The sequence below is a fragment of the Dama dama genome, chromosome 24 (genome assembly GCF_033118175.1).
Source record: "Dama dama isolate Ldn47 chromosome 24, ASM3311817v1, whole genome shotgun sequence".
In the NCBI taxonomy this organism is placed as follows: domain Eukaryota; kingdom Metazoa; phylum Chordata; class Mammalia; order Artiodactyla; family Cervidae; genus Dama; species Dama dama.
Genome location: NC_083704.1, coordinates 10,412,008 through 10,436,504, shown reverse-complemented (window position 1 = coordinate 10,436,504; position 24,497 = coordinate 10,412,008). Strand labels below are relative to the sequence as shown.

Below are 24,497 nucleotides of genomic sequence, written 5' to 3'. Positions count from 1 at the left end.
TTTCGCATTCTTATATCTAAGAGCTCTTGCTAATAGGTGATTATTAGTGAGAAGTAAGTGGACTGTTAGAAATCCCATCTATTCTCTCCAATAGGAATGAATGGCTCCCCAGTCTATCACTACCATTTGGTATGCCAAAAGCTACATACTGAAAACCTTTTTCTGGTTCCACAAATTCAATATGCCCAAAAGGAACTCTGCATCCCTGACCTTGAACTTAATCTTTCTCTTCCATACACTAATTCAATTTAAGGACATCACCTTCTATAGCTATCTAGGATGAAATCAGCTAGAGTCAGATTTGACCTAGGCATCCTTCCTATCTGTTTTTCACTTCCTCGATTTTTCTATTTCATCTCCTTCACAACTTTCATTCTTTCTTTTCTCATTCTAGTTTACACTGTGAATCTCAACAGTGTTTAGTCTTTGTTTTGTATCATAGAAGTGAGACTTTGAACATGCTCATATAAACATCTACCTATTTGTATGATATGAATAGGTCAGTGTTTTGGAAATAATATACATAGTGGAGACCAGCATAGGTGGACAGAAAAATATATATGGTATCCATCCACCCATACATCTGTCCATGTCATGTATAATATAAAGTATTCTTGGAAATAAATTTTGTATATGCATCTCAGGAAGTTAGAGAAATAATTATAGAGTGTGACATTCAGTCACATCATTTGCAAATATTTTCTCCCAATCTGTGGGTTGTCTTTTTGTTTTGTTTATTGTTTCCTTTGCTGTGCAAAATCTTTTAAGTAGGTACTGTTTGTTTATTCTTGTTTTTATTTTCATTATTCTGGGAGATGGACTGAAAAAGAAAAAGATATTGCTGCGATTTATGTTAGAGAGTGTTCTGCCTGTGTTTTCCTTCTAGGAGTTTTATAGTGTTTGGTCTCACATGTAAGTCTTTAATCTGTTTTGAGCTTATTTTTGTGTTTGGTGTTAAAGAATGATCTGATTTCATTTTTTTTTTTTTTTACATGTAGCTGTACAGTTTTCCCAGAATCATTTGTTGAAGAGTGTGACATCTGAATCTAAGGATTTCTGCATGTAGCATGTAATACAAACTTAGCATTATAATGATTTTTTTAGTATTGATTGAAAATACTTGAGGTACCAGACTGAAGAGATAAAAGGCTTTATAGGAAAGTAAGAATTGATTTTTAATATACACTAGTGCTATGCAGAAGTAGTTCTAATGTGTATTGATTTAAAACACTTTCAGGGTAACTCCTTGATAAGAGTCCTCTATTCTAAATAGAAGTTTTAAGATTACTGTTCAGAGTGCAAGTTGATAGTTAAGCTGATTTCCTTTGTGCTAAATGAGAATTAAGAAGTCAGGAATACAATTTTCTTTTTAATATGGATAAGAATGAATCCTTGTTCTTGTAATCTGCTTTCACATTTTCCAGCTTGTTCCTGGCTTCCACTACATACAATGAAGTCATACTTATGTTAGTTGATTTAAAAAGGAACAGAAAGAAAGTGAAAGTGTTCGTCACTCAGTAGTGTCCGACTCTTTGTGACTCCATTAATTGTAGTCCACCAGGCTCCTCTCTCCATGGGATTCTCCAGGGAAGAATACTGGAGTAAGTTGCCATTTCCTTCTCCAGGAGAACCTCCCAACCCACGGATCGAACCCAGGTCTCCTGCATTGCAGGCAGATTGTTTACCATGTGAGCCACAAGGAAAGCACCGTACTAATTAAAAAACTGCCTTACGTAAACAGTGTGATGCCCGTTTAACTCTGTGTGTGCCTTCCTATCAAAGCCAGCAGGAAGGTGTGCTTTGCCCTCTCTGTTGACTATCTGATTTTGCTGTAATTTCTCAAGTGCAGTTTTGAGAGTCAGCTGAACCTGAAGAATGATTGCAAGATACAATGCCATGATTTGGCTTCAACCTACGCATATTACTCTAAAATTCTTGTAATCCATATCAAATAATTCGGTTATGTTGATTCTGTTTCCTATCAATATATTTCACCCCTGACTCATCTTGGCAACACAACAGGTCCTAATACCGCTAAAAATCATGAGTACTTCACAAGCCACCGAGCGATGCTGGCCAATTCATTCTCACACCTACCATCAGTATTTACGCGAAATTTGTTTCTCAAACAGTCAAAGAAACAGAATCATAGGATATCAATTGAGGGCATGTTCAGGCTATTCTGAAAGATGTTCTCGAGAATTATGACGTAGACTACAGATAATCTTGCATATTACCCCCTTAAATGAAGAAAAAAAGCAGACTTCATGTGATGATGATGATGTCAGATAGCATAAAATTTCATAAAATCCTGACTGAAGTGAAGGAAATTTGAAAGGCCAAACAAGCCCAATTTTAGCAATTAGATTTCCTATGTAGCATGGTTCTATCAAGTTAGGTCATGAGAAACTTATAATTGTGAAGAATCTTAATTTAGCTGCTCTAGACATTTCATCACAAAATTTAAAGTTAACATTTGCTTGGTTTTTTTGAGAGTTAATAAACTAAATTGCCACATTTATTATCTCTGCATGTAAGATTGCTAAGACATTTATTTAGGAAATAACATTACACCATTATAATTATTTTCTAGCATATCGCAGCAGAAAAAGAAAAAATTCTCCTTGGCCTTATGATATGTTTTCTTCTATCAGCAAAAGAAACAATATAACCTTTTTTCTTTTTTTTTTTCTTTTCATTTTAACCACTTGGCCTTGACTTCTCAGCTCAAGACAAAATTTTAATAGTCTGTTATATATAAGCTACCCATAGACAACCTAAAGTTTGGATAACTTTATGTCCTCTGCTATATGCCATATGTTCCTTTTTAAGTTAACCATCTTTTTGAGCATGTCTTTAATTGTAAGAAGCCCCAGATCTTTTCTAAGAGTGGGTTAAGGTAGAAATTCTTATTGCTCATTCTCCTTGGGTATGAAGGGGGTAGGTATCTCTTTTATATTCGAGTGAATCTCAATATCAAAAGAAAGAGATTTGCAGGTAGAAAATTAGGTCACATAGGAAGCAGAAGAACTAAACTTGCTCAGATATCAAACTGTATGAATTTTTCCAAATTCATTATTTTATTCAATCTGAGAAGAGTGTTTTCCTACATCATAGTGAAAACAAAGGTTGCTGCTTCTAATAAATATATCTACTGATTTTTTAGGTTTTTAAGAAGAAAAAGAAGATGGAGAAGAGACTGGCAAGAATCATGCTTCATTATATATAGCCTTTGCCTATAGTGATCAACCATGGCCAACAACTACATCAGTATATTGCAAACACTGTATTCTAGAGCTTCATAATGGGCAAACAAAATCTTGCAAACCTTTTCCAAATTTCCCAGAAAGGCAGGAGAGCACAGATAAGACAACAAAGATATTTGGTGATTAACACAGTTTGCTTAAGCTAATATAAACAAATCTATAACTGAAAAGCAATTGGAATAAGCGAAATTTTAGTTTTGAAGAAATCTGTTGACTGTAAATGACATGATTTAATAGTCAAATCTACAAAGAAAAGTTTGATAGCAGCATCAATGTCCCTTAAATATTAGAGGTGGATACAAAGAGGATGTACCCTTTTGCTTTCCTCAGAAACTTTGTCAGCATCCTTGTCTAACAAAAGCTGAATGCTTGCAGTGTATCAATAACTGCCAATGCAGAAATTGCCCATGCAGTGTAGTCTATCAACAAGTAGTCAGTACCTAATCTGCAGAAGAAACTAAATGAAAAGGGAGTGATATTGTGAAGTATATGTGGTAAGCTCTCAAATAGTAAAATTATACTCTGCTGCTGCTAAGTCGTTTCAGTCGTGTCCGACTCTGTGCGACCCCATAGACGGCAGCCCATCAGGCTCTGCCATCCCTGGGATTCTCCTCTAGAACCAGTCAAATGCCCCAGAATAAGGTATCCATTACCTATTTTCCTGTACATCTATCATCTATCATTTTTCTCAATCTACTTTGTGAATATGACCTGATCAACTTGCTTTCCCATTGTGAATAATATTTTTTGTGGAAATTATTCCCAACAGGAAATTTTTTAAATTTTCTATTCTAAGATGACATCATTGAAAAATTCCTCCCAAATTGATTTCATAGTAGAAAAACAAGAAATAACACAAAGGCAAATAAAAACGCCTCAAGTAGACATGTAAGTCCTGCTGTATTTTTTTCATTAGCATGCCAGCCCTCTGACTTTATCACCTGCATAGCATGATAAGAAGCATTTGGTGGCACTTGAGTGCTGAGACACAAAAGTCTCCTGGGCTCTAAGGAGGGTGGCAGTCCCGCTTCCAACTGGGGGTGCTCAGAGGCTGGACCTAAGACAGCCTAATTCAGAAAGTGCAGCGATTATTTTATGACACCCAAGTGATAGCAAGCATGTGCCCTGCACATTTCATGCGATTCTGAATGGTAAGCTTGTGAAGATGTGGGCACCTCTCCAGGGGAAGATGCCATTTGAGTGGGATGATGGGATGACAGCCCTAATTCATGATTAAGCAACACGTCCTGTGGCCCACTGTTGAAGGTCACACGCACCAGGAAATTCCTGGCCCTCTCAGATGCTCACCAGCTGTCACACATGGTGTATAAATCAAAGCCTTGACTATGAGCTGGTGTTTGCTTAGAATACTGTGCCTGAAAAACTTTATTTTTCAGTAGACAGCAATATTCACTAAAATGCAAACGGAACAACGGACGGGTGATCCGAACTTGTCTAAAGACTCATGGACACCGAGTCCTTCTCTCTGCACTTCCTTCCCCGTCTCCTCCCCAACTCACCACTCAGCTCACTCTCTAAGACAATTCCATTCCCCAAATACAGCCATTCCTATGAATTCATAGGAAAAATACTTAGGAGGTGCTTACTTTTAACTCTCTACTTTCAAAAAGACTTTAACTTCTCTACTTTCTAGAAAGACTAGATGTTTCAAGTAAGGATTTAATTTTGTCCACTACACATACACGCAATAGCACTGGATACCACTGCATATAAAGGCTATAGTTTCAAAGAGTCATCTAAGTAGGAATATTCCAGTGGAGAACCCTTCCCCTTCGCATCTCTATCAACCCAGTGGGCAAGTCTAACAGGCAAAGTCAAGCTCAGGAGTTACCTCCTCTGTGAGGCCTGCCCTTACTCCTTTACCCCCTGGCACAATGAATAACTCCATCTTCTTTACCAATTATATGCTTTGCACACATTTTCCTGACCACCCATGGCTGAATATAAGTATTTTCTAGGAGGGAGCTTGAACAAGAGAGAAGCAAACTATATTAAAACAGGGAGAAAGTGTGAATTCAAATCTTACCTTTAGTAAACATTCCTTGTAGGCAGTAGAAAGTTTGAAGGCACTTTACCAGCATTTGTATTAATATTTTTAAGAATAAGACTATAAATTGTATAACTTCTTACATTTGTTACTGAAGCTAAAATATTGCCTTTTTTTCCCAAAGCATACCTCATTAGATCATATATGTCTATGTTCCCTCCCTCCATCTATTACATCTTAATTATTTCTCTAACAAAACCTACACTAGTCAACACAGCTAACGATGACCCTAAACTGCAAACTTAGCACCTAGGTAGCAATAACTGGGCTCTCCAAGGCTAACCCAGAAAGCGTTAATCTTTAAAGCAAACTAAAATATCCCTATGACATTTCTGTGAGGCAAGAAATAGTGAATAATATACCTTTTAATATTTAGAAATACTCTTGATATTTGAACTTACTCATTATCATTTGTTTAATGAATATTCACATACTTCACAAAACTGTGAAGGTTTCAGATATAACACTGGAATATTTTATTCCAATGTGCTATAAAAGAACAAATAGTTCTATAGATTATCTGTACCCTAATCCTCAATCCTCCACTGATTTCATAAGTAGTTTCTGTTGCCCTGGCAATGTTTATAAAATAAATTTTTTACCGTACCTATATATGACTGTGTTGCCCTGGTAACTCATTGTTTCCTAGAAAGTATGATACGGATTTTATTTTAGCTGCATACTTGCTTTCTCTAGAGATAATCCATAGAAAATAAAGCTTTAAGAGATATGATAAACACTGTATCCAATGTTTGCAACATTTAATTATATTTGATATGCTAAATGGCTATTAATATTGTAATGTTTCAACACGTTTACAAATGAATTGGCAAATTCCAGTTTAGTGATGAAGCCCTGACAAAGAAATCCTGAGTACATATTGGACATATTGAAGGTGATGTATCGTTGGAACTTCTCTTTGCACCTGTCAATCTTTTATTCAGAATGACATGCCTTCAGTTCTAAAAAGTACGCTATTCCTTGGGACTTCCCTACAGTCCAGTTGTTAAGAATCCAGCTTCCAATGCAAGAGGCACAGGTTCAATTCCTGGTCCGGGAAGATCCCAGATGCTGTGGAGCAACTAAGCCTCTGCTCCACAGCTACTGAGCCTGCGAGCTACAGGAGACGCCTCTGCAATGAGAAGCCCCTGCACCAAAGCCAGCCCAGGCTCACCACACTGCAGAAAGCCCTCATGCAGCAACGAGGACACAGAATAGCCACAAAAATATTTTTTTTTAATTCCTCAAAAAAATTTAAAAGTGTATGGAAGGTATGCCATATCTGATGAACAATAGTTGCATTTCAATAGACAACAATGTACCTTTTGAACCAAGCCTTTCTCTTATTCCCTAACCACAGACATCTCACCTAACACAGGCTATTTGCCTTGCTGCCTTCTGAAATAATCTGAGGACCCCCTCAGACTTTATGTGTGTTAATTTCATGGAAAAGGTCCCCTTTCTATTTATTTAACTTCAACAGCAAGCCCATTCTCTAAGTTCATGTTTCCATCTCTGTTCTTCCATGCCCTTAGCTATTCATAGTTACCTTGCCACTTTCAATGTTACATAAACGCCAAACACTTCACACCTTTTCTGCTATAGAGTTTTAATTGAATCATTCTGAGCATGTAGTAATTACTCCACAAAGAGATTGTACGCCTTGAGGGCAGACTGTTTCTTTCTTGCTCTCCCTCATTTCAAACAGTACCTAGAATATTCTGTGCATATTTAATGCTTAAAAATATTTGTATATTTTCTGTTGATTTTTTTCATTGAAATCAATGTTCTCAGTTTCCTAAAATGAACAGTCAACTGGTATAACTGAAGGCACAGAAAAAGACTTAATCAAGTGACTATTTCAAGGAGAAATGGATATTTTCACTTTCATATCCACTGCAGAATTATTCACAATAGCAAAGTTACGGAACAATGTAAGTCTCCATCAATGGATGAATGGAAGAAAGGGTGACATTTTATATACTTATTACATATGTATATGCACACACACACACACACACACACACATGTGTGTGTGTGTGTACTGGAATATCATTCAGTCACAAAAAGAAGGAACCTGCCATTTGTGACAACATGGTTAACCTTGGACACCTGGACGCTCACAGGCTAGTCTGGGTCAGTCTCATGTGGGGTCACTGCTCCTCTCTCCTGGGTCCTGGTTGCACACAAGGTTCTGTTTGTGCCCTCCAAGAGTCTATTTCCCAGTCCTGGGTAAATTCTGCTGGCTCTGTGTTGGGGTTCATGGTGACCTCCTCCAAGAGGGCTTATGCCTTACCCAGGTCTGCTGCACCCAGAGCCCCTGTCCCTGAGGCAGGCCACTGCTGACCCGTACCTCTGCAGGAGACACTCAAACACAGTTCTGGCTCAGTCTCTGTGGGGTCTCTGGGTCCTGGTGCATGCAAGATTTGTTTGAGCCCTCTGAGCGTCTTTGGTGGGTATGGGGTTTAATTCTAAACACCATTGTGCCCCTCCTACCGTATTGCTGGGGCTTCTCCTTTACCCTTGGACATGAGGTATCTCCTCGAAGTAGCTCCAGTCACGCAAAAAAGATGTCCTTTTCATTACAAGGGACTGGAATGCAAACGTAGGTAAGCAAGAAACACCTGGAGTAATAGGCAAATTTGGCCTTGGAGTACAGAATGAAGCAAGGCAAAGGCTATTTGAGTTTTGCCAAGAGAACGCACTGGTCATAGCAGACACCCTCTTCCAACAACACAACAGAAGACTGCACACAGGGACATCACCAGATGGTCAACATCGAAATCAGACTGGTTATGTTATTTGCAGCCAAAGATGGAGGAGCTCTATACAGTCAGCAAAAACAAGACTGGGAACTGACAGTGGCTCAGATCATGAGCTCCTTATTGCCAAATTCAGACTGAAATTGAAGAAAGTAGGGAAAACCACTAGATCATTCAGGTATAACTTAAATCAAATCCCTTACAATTATACAGTGGAAGTGACAAATAGATTCAAGGGATTAGATCGCATAGACAGAGAGCCTGAACAAGTATGGATGAAGGTTTGTGACTCTGTACAGGAGGCAGTGATCAAGACCATCCCCAAGAAAAAGAAATGCAAAGAGGCAAAATGGTTTGATCAGGAGGGCTTACAAATACCTGTGAAAAGAAGAGAAGTGAAAGCCAAAGGAGAAAAGGGAAAGATATACCCATTTGAATGCAGAGTTCCAAAGAACAGCAAGGAGAGATAAGAAAGCCTTCCTCAGTGGATAATGCAAAGAAATAGAAGAAAGCAATAGAATGGGAAATACTAGAGACCTCTTTAAGAAAAAGAGAACATCTCATGCAAAGACAGGCACAATAAATAATAGAAATGGTATGAACCTCACAGAAGCAGAAGATATTAAGAAGAGGTGGCAAGAATACAAAGAAGACTATAGACAAAAGATCTTCATGACCCAGATAATCACGATGGCGTGATCACTCACCTAGAGCCAGACATCCTGGAATGCAAAGACAAGTGGGCCTTAGGAAGCATCACTATGAACCAAGCTGGTGGAGGTGATGGAATTCAGGTGAGCTACTTCAAATCCTAAAAGATGATGCTAAGAAAGTGCTGCACTCATTATGCCAGCAAATTTGGAAAATTCAACAGTCGCCACAGGACTGGAAAAGGTCAGTTTTCATTCCAATCCTGAAGAAAGGCAATGCCAAAGAATGTTCAAGCTACCGTACAACTGCACTCACCTCACAAGCTAGCGAAGTAATGCTCAAAATTCTCTCCAAGGAAGGCTTAAACAGTATGTGAACTGTGAACTTCCAGATGTTCAAACTGGTTTTAGAAAAGGCAGAGGAACCAGAGATCAAATTGCCAACATCTGCTGGATCATCAAAAAAGCAAGAGAGTTCCAGAAAAACATCTACTTCTGCTTTATTGACAATGCCAAAGCCTTTGACTGAGTGGATCACAACAAACTGTGGAAAATTCTTCAAGAGATGGGAATACCAGACCACCTTACGAGCCTCCTTAGAAATCTGTATGCAAGTCAGGAAGTAACAGTTAGAACTGGACAAGGAACAACAGACTGGGTACAAATCGGGAAAGGAATATGTCAAGGCTGTCACCTTGACACCTGCTTGGTCACCCTGCTTATTTAACTTCTATGCAGAGTACATCATGAGAAATGCTGGGTTGGATGAGGCAGAAGCTGGAATCAAGATTGCTGGGAGAAATGTCAACAACCTCATACATGCAGATGACACCACCCTTATGGCAGAAAGTGAAGAAGAACTAAAGAGCCTCTTGATGAAAGTGAAAGAGGAGAGTGAAAAAGTTGGCTTAAGGCTCAACATTCAGAAAACTAGGATCATGGCATCTGGTTCCATCACTTCATGGCAAATACATGGGGAAACAATGGAAACAGTGGCTGACTTTATTTTGGGGGGCTCCAAAATCACTGTAGATGGTGATTGCAGCCATGAAATTAAAAGATGCTTGCTCCTTGGAAGAAAAGTTGTGACCAACCTAGACAGCATATTAAAAAGCAGAGACATTACTCTGCCAACAAAGGTCCATCTAGTCAAGGCTATGGTTTTTCCAGTAGTCATGTATGGATGTGAGAGGTGGACTATAAAGAAAGCTGAGCGCAGAAGAATTGATGCTTTTGAACTGTGGTGTTGCAGAAGACTCTTGAGAGTTCCTTGGACAACAGGGAGAGCCTATCCATCCATTCTATGTGAAATCAGCCCTGAATATTCACTGGAAGGACTGATGCTGAATCTGAAACTCCAATACTTTGGCCACCTGATGCGAAGAACTGACTCATTTGGAAAGACCCTGATGCTGGGAAAGATTGTAGGTGGGAGGAGAAGGGGATGACAGAGGATGAGATGGTTCGATGGCATCACCGACTCAACAGACATGAGTTTGAGTAAACTCCAGGAATTGATGATGGACAGGGAGGCCTAGTGTGCTGCAGTCCCTGAGGTTGCAAAGATTCAGACATGACCGAGCAACTGAACTGAACTGAACTGAACAACCTTGAGACCATTATGCTAAGTGAAATATATCAGACAAAGACAAATACTACATAGTATCACTTATATGTGGAAGATAAAGACAAAAACCTTCAAACTCATAGGAACTGAATAGAAACTGGTTGCTAAGGGCTAGGGGTGGGGTGGGGAAAACAAGTGAGTTTGGTTAAGGGTACAAATTTTCAACTATAAGATAAATAAGATCTGAGACACTAATATAAATTATGTAAACTATAGATGATAACAACACTATGTTGAATAACTGAAATTTTCTAAGAAAGTAGAACTTAAATGTTCTCATCAGAAAAACAGGATAAATATATGAAGTGATGAAAGTTAATTCAAAATTTAAAGTTAATAATTAGTTAACTAGATGGTGGGAACTGTTTCATAATAAATTCATTTTGGGAGGATGTACTGCATGGCATGTGGGATATTAGTTTCCCAACCAGGGATCAAACCAATGCCTCCTGCATTAGAAGTAAGGAGTCTTAACCACTGGACCACCAGGAAAGTCCCATGTATATATAATATACATTTCAAATCACCAGGATGTTTAATTGCCTTAAAACCTTATTTGTCAATTATACCTCAATATAAGTGAAAAAGAAATAATTCTTGAGTAAATGGAAAGACATATTTTTTTCTTAGATAAAAAGTTAATGTTATAAATGTATGATGTCTTAACCTTCCTATTGGTTAATATATAAATTTATGGTGATCCCCACCAAAATTTTAGAAGAATTAAAAAAAAATTATTAAACTGCTCTTAATGTAATCTGAAAATGTAAAATGATCTGAAAAATTTTTGAGAAACAACAAAATGTAACAATTGAAGCAAGTGGTGCTATTATAAAGTGATAGTAATTAAAATAATAGCACAATAGTCAAGAAATAGGTAGGACAGAATAGAGTCTAAAAATAGATCCAAAGATATAAAAATCCTATTATAACAATTGGCATAAAGTTTTATATCAGTAGAGCAAATATAGATGACTCATATGGTAGACATTGTTATGATAATTGGTTACCTGTTTGGGCAAAAAAAAGAGTTGGATCATGGTGTCATTTCATGTTACAAAATAAACTCCAAAAATAAGAAAAGAATTAAAATAAAAGTTACTATAAACACAATAACAAAAAAAAAAAATGGTGCTTTAAATCATACCGTTAATAAGGTGTTTTGCACAGAGTCCAGGTATTTTAAAGCAGAGACTGGCAAAATTAGCCTGTGAGCCAAATGCGGCCCTCACCTCTTTCTGTAAGTAAAGTTTTATTGGAACTGAGCCCTGGCGATTCATCTATGAATTTTGTGTGGCTGCCTTCATACTGCAGCCACAGGACAGAGTGGGTGTGACCGAGACCACACGGCTCAAAACCCAGAAAATCTTGTTGTTTGGCTCTTTATAGAAAAAGTTTGCTGATCACTGCCCTAAAGGGAAAATAAATATGAAATATATGATACTAAATACTAAAGTCATGCATGATAAACACCATAAAATTAAATTCCAAATAAACTGGGAAAATATCCAGAATATCTCTGGCAATGTTAACTTAAAGATTGTAATAAGTTCCTTTAAAAAAAAATAAGATCATTACTCAAAAAGAGAAATGAGCAAAACAAATAAACTTGGAGCTCAGAAAAAGAATAAAATTAGTCAATATACATATAAAAGTGACTCAACTTCTCTAGGACTCAGAGAAATAAATAACATTGGTAAGACACCACTTCCTGTTTATCACATTAATAACATATGAAAGTTGGGATCACCCAGTATTAACTGAGGCCTGGGGAAATAGACAATCTCACTTAAGGTACAATTTGACAATAACTATATCAAATTTTAAAACACACGTAACTTTTGTTCCAGAAAATATGCCACAGATTATTTTTTCACAAGTGCTCAATATTATAATCTTAAGTGTACAACAAGTACCAGCTACAAATTAAAGGGCTATGAATGGGAAACTGGTGCATTTATGTAATGACATGCTATAAAGTGTTAAGGAGAGTTGACATAGATCTTTATGTGACTCATGTGTAATGACCTCTAGCACATTCTATTGCTGGAAAAAATAAAGCCAACTGCAATATGGTATTTGAGGAGTGACCTTGTATATGTTTAAAGCACACACATTAGCACACATGCACTTCTGTACACATAACCATTGACTGCATGCTGACATACAAACTCACAGATTCACAAGGCTATTTTTCTGGAGGATAGAGGTGATGAGTGAAGGAGTCCTACAAGGAAAGTTTTATGCTGTATACACATTTTGCGTGTTTTATTTTTATTTTTAAAATTTTTCTTATTGGAGTATAGTTGCTTTACAATGTTGTTCGTTTCTGCTCTACAGCAAAGGGAATCAGCTGTATGTATACCCGTGTGCATATGCGTGCTAAGTTGCTTCAGCTGTGTCCAACTCTCTGTGAACCTATGGCCCACAGCCCGCCAGGCTCCTTTGCCCATGGGATTCTCCAGGCAAGAATACTGGAGTAGGTTGCCGTGCCCTCCTCCAGGGGCTCTTCCAGACCCAGGGACTGAGCCCATGTCTCTTATGTCTCCTGCATTAGCAGGCAGGTTCTCGGCAGGTTCTCTACCAACAGTGCAGCTTGGGAAGCCCATACTTATAATAAATTCCCTCTTTATTGTATTCCTTCCCATTCAAGTCTCCACAGAGCACTCAGTAGAGTTCTCTGTGCTGAAAGTGAAAGTCTCTCAGTCGTGTCGGACTCTTTGTGACCCCATGGACTATACAGTCCACGGAATTCTCCAGGCCAGAATACTGGAGTGGGCAGCTGTTTCCTTCTCCATGGGATCGTCCCAATCCAGGGATCGAACCCAGGTCTCCCGCATTGCAGGCAGATTCTTTACCAGCTGAGCCATAGGGAAGCCCAAGAATACTGGAGTGCATAGCCTATCCCTTCTCCAGGGGATCTTCCCAACCCAGGAATCGAACCGGGGTCTCCTGCATTACAGGTGAATTTTTTATCAACCGAGCTATCAGGGACTATACAGTAGGTTCTCATTAGTTACCTATTTTATACATAGGATCAGTAGTGTATATATGTCAATCCCAATCTTCTAGTTCATCCCCTCCCCCCGCCCTGTGGTAGCTATAAGCTTGTTCTCTACACCTGTGACTCTATTTGTGCTTTGCCAATAAGTTCATCTGTACCGTTTTCCTAGATTCCACATATAAGCGATATTATATGGTGTTTATTTTTCCCTTTCTAACTTACTTCACTCACTGTGAGTCTCTAGATCTACCCCTGTTGCTGCAAATGGCATTATTTCTTTTTTCAATATTGAAAATATTCCATTGTATATGTGTCCCACATATATACATTCCATTGTATATATGTCCCACATACACATATATACAATGGCTGAGTGATATTCCATTACATGTATGTACCACATCTTTATCCATCTCTCTGTTGGTGCACATTTAGGTTGCTTCCATGTCCTGTAATTGTAAATAGCACTGCAATGAATATTGGGGTGCATGCATCCTTTCGAATTATGGTTTTCTCCAGATATATGCCCAGGAGTGAGATTGCTGGGCCGTATGGAGACTTTGGGGCTTCCCTGATAGCTCAGCTGGTAAAGAATCTGCCTGCAATGCAGGAGACCTGGGTTCGATCCCTGGGTCGGGAAGATCCCCTGGAGAAGGGAAATGCTACCCACTCCAGTATTCTGGCCTGAACAGTCCATGGGGTCACAAAGAGTCAGACACAACTGAGGGACTTTCACTTTTTGGGGGGCTTCCCTGGTAGCTCAATTGGTAAAGAATCCTCCTGCAATGCAGGAAACCCCTGTTTGATTCCTGGGTAGGGAAGATCCGCTGAAGAAGGGAGAAGGCTACCCACTCCAGTATTCTTGGGCTTGCCTTGTGGCTCAGCAGGTGAAAAATCCATCTGCAGTGTGGGAGACCTGGGTTCGATCCCTGGGTTGGGATGATCCCCTGGAAAAGGGAACCCACTCCAGTGTTCTGGCCTGGAGAATTCCATGGACTGTATAGTCCATGGGGTCACAAAGAGTCAGACATGACTGAGTGACTTTTACTTGGATCTTCCCTGTAGCTCAGAAGGTAAAGAATCTGCCTTCAATGCAGGAGACCCGGGTTCTGTCCCTGGGTTGGGAAGATCTCCTGGATTAGGGAATGGCAATCCACTCCAGCATTCTTGCCTGGAGAATCCCATGGACAGAGGAGCCTGGCAGACCACAGTCCGTGGTGTGCACAGAGTCGGACACAACCGAGTGACTAACACTACTTCACGGAGACTCTACTTTTAGTTTTTTAAGGGACCTCCATACTGTTCTCCATAGTGGCTGTGCAGGCACTTTTGAATCATGAGCTTTGAATTTCATTGTTCGAATGTTCATTGCCCCTAAGTTCATTTTAGATTATTTTTCTTTAAGTTGCCATAGAATTTCGAAGTTACATTTAACAATGGCAAGACCAGCACTGCTTGCTACAGTACTTAGGGTATCAAAGAGACTTTGCGTTCAAGAGTCTGTACTTACTTAACCTCAGAAATCTACTTACAGGGAGCTGACACCCATATGAAGATGTTCCTTTTAAATTTATTTTCAAATATTTTTGAATCCTCTTCTGGTAGAAATGGTGTACATGGGCTAAAGTTCCTGCTTTGTGTTTGCTAGTTATTTTTAAAGATTTGGCCAGTAGATCCACCAGGTAAAGTCCCTCCATAGCAAACACATTTTGTCTTTGTTTGGTACTTTGACAACGAAACTCAGAAGGTTAGAATTTTTGCTCAGCTCAGCAGTTGGAATAAAAAGATAGTATCTGAAAACACTGCTTTCTGAACAGAATTCTAATGATTTCAATGTCCTTTCCAAACTTGATGATGTGCTTTTAAGAGAAATGTGTCTGCAAGTTTGGAGGATACAGCCCTTAAAATTAAGCCTTACCTAATCACCAGATACCCATGAAATATTCTTGGAGCTTTTTTGAACTTTTTATTGTTGTTGTTCTACAGGGAAAGTTTATATTGACACGTTAGCTGCAAATGTAAGGTTTATTCATCAGAAGTGTTATAATTTAGCCAGGTATAGCGACAAATCCCACAGTGGTTCCCTAAAAGCATCTTGCATTTCTTAGAATCCTGTAGTTACAGAGTATAATATTAGCGCAGTCACTCAGTCACGTCCAACTTTTTGTGACCCCATGGACTGTAGCCCTCCAGCTTCCCTGTCCATGGATTCTCCAGGCAAGAATACTGGAGTGGGTATCCCTTGCTTCTCCAGGAGATGGTCCCAATCCAGGGATTGAACCTGGGTCTCCTGTACCGCAAGGTGGATTCGTGACTGTCTGAGCAATCAGGGAAACCCAGTAGTTAGATATCCTGTTTGTAATTAGGTAAAAATGAAAACGGACCTTTATCCTTGAGGATAAATAATGCTAAACACATGAAGGACAGAAGATTTATGATTCACACAGGCCTAAATAAAATTTAAGAGAACTGAACTCTGCTTCTTCTTGGGAGCTATCATCTTTTCTCTCTGTCAGCACAGATTTAACAAAATACCCCATGTATCCCAACATGGGGATTTCAATTGTGCATTCATAGAAGATTCCACTGTGACAAGCTGCCAAGCAAAGTAGATATCTAGTTCAATCCATCACCTATTAAAATCCTGCCAGTGTCAGGGCGAAATTTCGGAGTTTAGGAAAGAAACCCTGCACTGGCAATCAGCAACACGTACCTGACGGCATTGGCAACGTCAGCAAAGAGTGTGTTCCTGATTTAGTCTCGCAGTGTTATCTTGCAGTGAACGAGAAATAAAGTGCAAGTAAAAATGCTCTCACTGCCATCAGCAGGATTTGGCCCGATCAAGTCCCAGAGTGCAACACACAGACAGAGAATGGTTTCCTTACAGAAACATCAGTATGAGAGATAGGATCCAGGCAATGAAACTTTTAGCTCCTTTTCCTTAAAAGTGAAAAGCCTCTCAGAGTCTTTCTTCTAAAGTTACGAAAAGGTACACTCCACATGACTCAGAAATTTCAGTCTCTGAAGAAGAAAGCCTAAGCCAGCTGTAGCTTTACACTCAGGATTTCTGTCGGTCTCTCATCCCTTCTGTCCATCAATTCATGTCTCCCTTACAGATCATTACCCGTCCCAGGTAGGAAAAGACCAGAGGCACCGTGCTCTGTGCTAAGACTTGACCGAAGCGCTGGCTTCAGATACAAGCCTGGCTGAGACCGTGGGGCCGCCGAGTCAAGCCTACGCAGAACCTGCAGGACGCTTGCTACAGTGGAGGAGTCCGTGAGCTTCATCACGAGGCGGGGAGCATGTCTCTACCCTATGTACAGAGACCTTATCTGTGAGAGTTTCTCAAAACTGTGGAAGAGAAACCATGAGAAAGGAGAAAAGTTGTAAACAAATTATTATGGGCAACCTACAGGAGATGTGTAGCTATTCACACCTTGAATTTATTTGTAAACTAGGTTCCAGTGACTGCCACACAAGAGGTAACCCAGTAGGCCTTTAATTTTTATTTTCATTACTTGTATTTATTTTTATTATAGGTGTTGAAAGATTCAGCAAGTAAATCAGAGAAGCACCAATCTAAGTGATTCATCTTATTTATAGCCACAGAAGCTACCTTCACCAAACTCATTATTAGTAAAGTGTGCAAAATGAGCAGGATAAATGTGGTATACATGGCTGATTATTGCTTTTTCTCGAGTTCTTCCTGTACCAACACTCATTTTACACAATTGGCCTAAGCTAAAGCAGGATTTGCAGTCATCTACTCATATAACTGAGTAATGATAACAGTAATTTATTGAGTGTTTGACATTTGTCGGGTGCTATTTTAAGAGCTTTAAAGCATTACTTCATTTAATCAACTGAAAGCATAATGATTTAGTTGTGATTGTGTCCATGTTACAGACGAGAAAACTGTGGCTCAGGAACTTTAACCGCCCAGAGTCCTGTGTCAGAAAGGATTTCCTCTCCCAAAGAGCCTGACCAAGAATCCATGCCATTAATCACCAACTCGTTCATTCCTTCTCTTCACATCCAGGTGGTTTTATTGCTTTGCCCCAGATCCTCACCTACATATTTCTACGTTTTAGTATTACAGAGCAATTAACATTACAGAGCAATTAAACAACCCCATTCTGATGATAAAACCAAGATCAGTTGCATCAAGGTTCTTCATATAATAAAACAACCAACAAAGCTTAAAAGGAAACAGCTGATGGTGCAAGAAATGTGTTTCCAAAGTGCTGCTTGGCCAATGTTTCCACGTTAAAAACAACAAAGTGGCCCAGCCACTCCTGTTCCCAGGAAATCTGCCCCAGGCACAAGTGTTATGTCTTAAACCAGGGTCCCTAACCTCCAGGATCTAATGCCTGATGACCTGAAATGGAATTGATGTAACAGTAATAGAAATAAAGTGCACAATAAATGGAATGCATTTGAATCATCCTGAAATCACCCCCTGCCCCACTGGTTCGTGGAAGGATTATCTTCCACAAAACCAGCCCCTGGTGCCAAAAGGTTGGGGACTGCTGTCTCAAACAGGGGGACCTAAGCTCAAACATCATGCAGAGTCTAGTCAGGGGAAGGGACATTAGGGAGCAATAGCCATGGCAAGAAGATCTCATAGGGACAAATGAACACACACACACACACAACTATTGCTAGGGGGAAAGACACTAGAAATAATACATCCCAAAATGGTTGAAGCTGGAAGCTGGGATAGGGAGGAGGAGGTGCTCATGAAACACTTTGCTAGGGTCCTGAATGACAGTTGAAATAAAACACAAAATCTTCCCTTCTCCTCACAGCTTCCCAAGTATTGTGGAGTCACACACTTCTGGTATCTGAAAAAAAATTCAGATGTTGCCAGATGTGCATTCCTTTAGGTCTCAATGAGATGATGCTTGACCTCAGCATGATGACCAAGCCAGCCTCCGCACTCTCTAAACACACGCACATTATTTCCTTAGAAGGTAGTTGCTTCCTTCTAGAAAGTCTCTTCAGAACTTGGCAAGGCTTCTTCCCTCTTCCTGTGTTGGCCCAGTCTGTGCTGTATGCTGGTCTGGCAGCATCTACTGGATTCTACCTGATGACCTGGACAGAAAAGAACAGTCTGGATTCCTCGCCTGTCGGTCTGATTTCCACAACACAGACCAGATGAACTCACGAAGCCTCCAAAGTAGGCAAATAAGAGTAAACAGGGAGATTTGCAAAACAGGGTCTAAAGATCTGCTGTCATAAGCTACATATACTTTATTTTTAAAATACAAAGCAAACTATCAAAACACTAGGAGCAATGTGGAATGCTCCTTTTTATAAAAAACTGGACAAACCTCAATTATGAAAGCCAGGTGCTGTGATCCTTTGAGTCCAGGAAATGGATGTCTGTGTATGTAACTCCCTGTTTTTGCTATGCAGGACTTTATTTATATTTATCTTTGAAAAGAGTTAAAATGTAGCATTGCTTCTTCTTTGTACAACTGATACATTCACTAATAAGGATTGATGACCATAATAAGGTATAACATGCCATATTTTAAACATTGTTTTCATAAATTCTCTTGGCTTTGATCCTCCCCTAAGCCATGTTAAGTACAGTGACAGAAGAGGAAACAAAGTTAACGATTTGAACAGACCCAGGAGAGTACACCAGAGACCCTGTCACACAACTTCCCACTGGGGACCTTTCCCCTTCTCCAAACTCTCATGAGTGTAACGTTCTAGAAATCTTCCTGTCCTGTTCTTTTCAAGAGATAGAAAACATGCAAGAACTTGACAAAGATACACGGAATCACTAGCCTTCAGCCTGTATTCTAATGGAACATATAATATTTTTCCTTTGGGACTAATGTCATATTGTACCACTAAATGGAAAAAGCTAGCTAGTAGAACATAGTTTGAATATTTGGGGAAGACATGTTCCACTAAAGAAGAGAATGACTCTGGTTAGTTAACATAAAAGTCATCTACTGACCTTACTATCTACTATCTAGCCACACCTATTCGTAGATGAATACCTTCCTATTTCAAGTATGTTGCTTTGAGTCAACACTGAGCCATGATTCGCAAAACCATTCCCAAAGCACCCAAAGAAAAGAGAGCGTAACAGAAGGAGAAGGACGACAGAAAGGCTTTCTTCCCACAGTGGGTTTAACTGTCCAGAGCACGCGGCACTGCATGCAGACTCTCCCTCTTCATCACAAATGGTAGACAGCAACGTGAGAGGCTGACTGCTATTTCCTCCAATCAAGTTGATTCTCTCCCTCCTTCCCTCTCTCTTCCTCTCTCAGCTCTCTTTCTATCACTGTCACTATCTCTGTCTATTGTACACGCTTTTGTAGAATTTCAGGAACAGCTTTCTATCTGGAAAATAGGGCTGCCAGAAAGAGGCATGGAATAGAACAAAAGCTTTACCCCAGAGCTTCTCCACGTTACACAAGCTTGCACTCAGATAATAGAAACATCGAGCCTCAGGTGACTGAGAACACTTACTGTTGGTTGCATAACGTATGGCGGATGAGGCATCCATGAAGTACTCTGGACCTATGCATCAAACAGCATTTATTAGCACAAAGCAATCACAGAGAGAACTCGGTTCTTGCGTTCAGTGGAGTCACACTAGGTCATAAGAAAGTGGAGTCCATCTGACTTACAGCAAATCAGTGCTCAAAACTAAGGATAGAAAGGAAACTCTTGGACCTGATTCATTTGGTCCCTGAAACGTGGTAGAATGAAAGCAAATTCCTACTTCACTGCAGCTGGCGGTAATGGCCACATGGGCCAGGCTACACCATGGGCACATTTGGAGGCTGGTATTGGAGACAAAAGTCTTAGGAGGCTTCAGGGATCTGCTGTTTGGAAGTCAACATCCTGGAAGACCCAGGCGAAAAAAGAAGGAAGCATTACTTAGCATGATTGCTAAAACTTCCTCTTTTTCTGTCATTGGTTCTAACCTCAAATTCTCAAGTGATCCCATCTTGGAAATAAATCCAAGTGGTAAAAGTTGGGGAATGAATTAGAGAGATTAACCAGAAATTTGGGGGAATGCTTTGGGTTAAACCCAAGTTAAGTAAGTCTGTGATTTTTCTCTCTTGTAGTAATTGGTATGGTTACTAAAAATGAGTGTAGGAGCCAGGAAAATGTTCTGAATGTTCCCCATCAGCCAAATGAGAAAGTCAGCTTCTAAGAGCTGATTGTGACATAGATAGCCCTGAAGATTTTGTTTTCAGTAGACTCACATCAATGAGACTGCCGATGAACTTTAGATTAAAAAAAAAAAAGTGGTGAAAAGCAAGAATCAACAACGTAGGAAATTGCTCTAATTCCTTTTTGAGAAAAGAGAGCTGGTGTTAAATTCCATTTATGGGCCCTCCCAAGTGAAATGACAGCTCTGTGGAGATTTTATTCATGACACCAAAGTGCTCTACAATGGAGCTCAGTGGGTGGTCTTGGCTGAAACAGAGGCCAAGATTTGAAAAAAATGGGTAAAAAACCAAAAAGCACACATTACAACCAGGCAGGCCTGTAGGAAGAAAAAAAACTGAACAGCATCTGCACTTAGCCTGATGGGTCCCAAGGAAAGGCATTTAAGAAATCAGCCATCCAGAGACCCTCTAATGCAATTCACACAAAAGTCTATTCCACTCACCCACCGCCATGTATCAAGAACCTAAGTGCAGACACAGAATGAAAATGATCTGCTTCGGAGTGAGGGGGATCTGTTAAGGAAAAATGTGCACAGTCTCAGGCGTGATGCTCTGACAGTGGGGACCTCCTGACATGACATACATAGGTAGTGAATGAAGAACGTGAAACTTCACTGAATTCATAGCAATCAGCAACATCACAACCCCCACCCCAAACCCCCACGCCCACCCCCACCATATGCGTGATAAAAGAAAACACATTCACGCACACACTCTCGCTCTCTATCTCCAAGGCTGTAATCAACGCCACTCGACACTCCAGACCGCATTCATAGGCAATTTGGTTTCTCCTTAGAATTAGAAGAACTGTCTAAAGAACTACATGAGGTAAAGAGAAGGAGGGAGAAATATTTATGATAACTCAAAGGAATAAGATAAAGAGCCCTGCTTGAGGGGAAGGATGGCTATTTCTTTCCACCTGTGCACTTAACGTTAACTGGCGACAACATCTGGTTTAGGACACACACTGAGTCTCAGATTTTCTTGTGTTTCAACATGTGGAACCCCTGAGGTCTCTTCTGGCCTCTTTGGAAGTGAGGATGAAGTAAGAGGAGGAAGTAGTAACTACTTTTACCCCTTTGATAATTTTCCCTATTTCTTGGAGCCAATGATTTAGCAGCCATCCATGTAGCTTTCCATGGATACACAGAACAACTGTGACAAAATGAGATGACAATGATCCAGTATCCTAAAGGGAGTGCAAGGAGTTGCCAGAAATGTGTTCTCAGAAAAGATACACTAGGGAACTGTGACATCCAAAATAACAGACAACACACAAAGTCACCTCTCAGTGGTCAGAAAGCTGTACTAATGCTGGCTGAAAAGTAGCAAAATCATGAAAACTCAGCAGGCAGAATGGAAGCACAGTGGATTTTTATAATTCAGTGAAACAGATGCAAACAAGCTCTTGACAGTGTAGGCTCAATGGGTAGTTTGAATATTATGACATTAAGATGTGACTAAAGGGAAGACAACTTAAAAACTCTACGGTGTCCCTTTTGACTTGAGATAGTCTACTCCTGGCAAGAAAGGCCTCTCGGGACCTGCAGGTAAATCGGACATACCTGATATGTGGAGACAGGGGAAGCAGCAATGAATGGCGTGATGGATGTCTGTGGAATCATGCGGTTGGTTGCAATACTGTACGGTGAAGAATAAAATCTGCGAACAGAAAAAAAAAGAAGATTCATAGATTTGTGACGCTAACGCACGCCTGGCTGCTAACCAAAAGCTACCACGCGTGTCTGAAGAAGATTGACTTCCACCCTCATGTCACCCAATCACTGTTAACAGGAGTGGACAAGAGACTGATGGTCTTTGATTCCACTAAGAAATAAACTGTTCTAAACAAAATGACAACTTGGAGTCCTCTTATAAAATTGGCCATGCAGAAATCTCTTAGGCCAGGTGAGTGTAATAGTATGTTTAATCAACAGGGGAGAAAAGCTGTGGGTCTTGCTTTTGTTTGTTTGCTTTTAAGGCAACACTATGATAAAGCTCCTTGAAAGAAAGGTGAACTGGTAGCACCAAGCTTTATGAAAGTGGCTGGTGTTACACGGACATAATTGCATTTATTTCTTCATTCAAGAAAGAGGATCAGCTTCTAGAGAGTTCTGGATAATTTATGCTAGGCATGAGTCCATGCCTTTAGGCAAAAACTAACATAAGTACTTTCTCCATGAAAAGAAAAGTACAATTTGTGGACAATTTGGGTCAAGGTGAGGATAGGAATCTTTTCTGAATTTAGTCAAGGTACTGATGGAGGCTCTGGACCTATGTGATATTCTCCTGTAGACTCTAAAAAGCACTGAGTTTATAGTCCTCCAGGGTCCTGCAGTGAACAGGTATAGAAAAACACTGGGCAAGACCATGTGTGAGTGCGTGCTCCATTGCTCAGTCGTGTCCAGCTCTTTACAAAGCTATGTACTGTAGCCCAGTCCATGGACAGCCTCCTCTGTTGATGTAATTTCCCAGGCAAGAATACTGGAGTGGGTTGCCATTTCCTCCTCTGGGGGATCGTCCCCATCCAGGGATTGAACCCATGTCTCCTGCATTGGCAGGCAGGTTCTTTACCATTGTGCCACCTGGGAAGCCCCTGGGCCAAAGCAGAACTCCACAGATCAGAGGAGGGATGATTCTTCTGGATATCTATTAAAGGATAGATTGAACAGAGATCTAGGACTTCCGTGGTGGCTCAGACTGTAGTCTGCCTGAAATGCAGGAGATCTGAGTTCGATCCTTGGGTCAGGAAGATCCCCTGGAGAATGGAATAGTTACCCACTGCAGCATTCTTGCCCTGAGAGCTTCACGGAGAAAGGAGCCTGGTGGGCTGCAGTCCATGAGGTCACCAACAGTTGGACACCACTGAGTGACTAACATTTTCACTACTTTCAAAGGGTTTTGAAAACACTGACACTCCATCTCCACTCAGACTGTACCCTGGAGCCCACAAGTTACCTAATGCTCAGATTCCTCAGAAGAATTTTAAATCATGTTTCCTTCTTCATATCTCACTGGTAAGGGAAAGTCTAGAGTGACTAACCACTGAATATGCACACAAAACCAGGTTGCCAGTGATGGACTATTTCCCCATTATGAAGATAGATTAGAAAAATGCCTATTAGGGATCATCGAATCATTGTTTCATTTTGCCATACTCTTCAGTAGAAAAATGCCTATTAGGGATCATCGAATCATTGTTTCATTTTGCCATACTCTTCAGCTCACTTCAGTTCTGTCACTCATCTGTGTCTGACTCTTTGCGACCCTGTGGACTGCAGCATGCCAGGCCTCCCTGTCCATCACCAACTCCTGGAGCTTACCCAAACCCATGTCCAGTGAGTCGGTGATGCCATCTAACCATCTCATCCTCTATCGTCCCCTTCTCCTCCTGCCCTCAATCTTTCCTAGCATCAGGGTCTTTTCAAAGGAGTCAGTTCTTCCCATAAGATGGCCAAAGTATTGGAATTTCAGCTTCAACATCAGTCCTTCCAATGAAAACCCAGGACTGATCTTTAGGATGGACTGGTTGGATCTCCTTGCAGCCCAAGGGACTCTCAAGAATCTTCTCCAACACCACAATTCAAAAGCATCAATTCTTCAGCGCTCAGCTTTCTTTACAGTTCAACTCTCACATCCATACATGACTACTGGAAAAAACCATAGCTTTGACTAGACAGACCTTTGTTGGCAAAGTAATGTATCTGCTTTTAAATATGCTGTCTAGGTTGGTCATCACTTTCCTTTCAAGGAGTAAGCGTCTTTTAATTTCATGGCTGCAATCACCATCTGCAGTGATTTTAGAGCCCCCAAAAATAAAGTCAGCCACTGTTTCCACTGTTTCCCCATCTATTTCCCATGAAGTGATGGGACTGGATGCCATGATCTTAGTTTTCTGAAGGTTGAGCTTTAAGC

At 40.2% G+C, this 24,497-nt stretch overlaps 1 protein-coding gene across 6 annotated transcripts in view; it reads right to left on the bottom strand.

Annotated features, from left to right (window-relative positions):
- Nucleotides 1-24,497, bottom strand: part of RBMS3 (RNA binding motif single stranded interacting protein 3) — a 780,234-nt gene that overhangs the window by 100,279 nt on the left and 655,458 nt on the right. For 4 of the 6 annotated variants that reach the window (XM_061127657.1, XM_061127656.1, XM_061127658.1 and 1 more), the window contains exons 9-10: nt 22,148-22,244; nt 19,870-19,920 (exon numbers count right to left, since the gene is read on the bottom strand). In XM_061127657.1, coding sequence (XP_060983640.1) covers nt 19,870-19,920; nt 22,148-22,244 — 148 coding nt within the window. The remainder of the gene's footprint in view (nt 1-19,869; nt 19,921-22,147; nt 22,245-24,497) is intronic. The other 2 variants (XM_061127661.1, XM_061127659.1) reach the window with 1 other exon arrangement.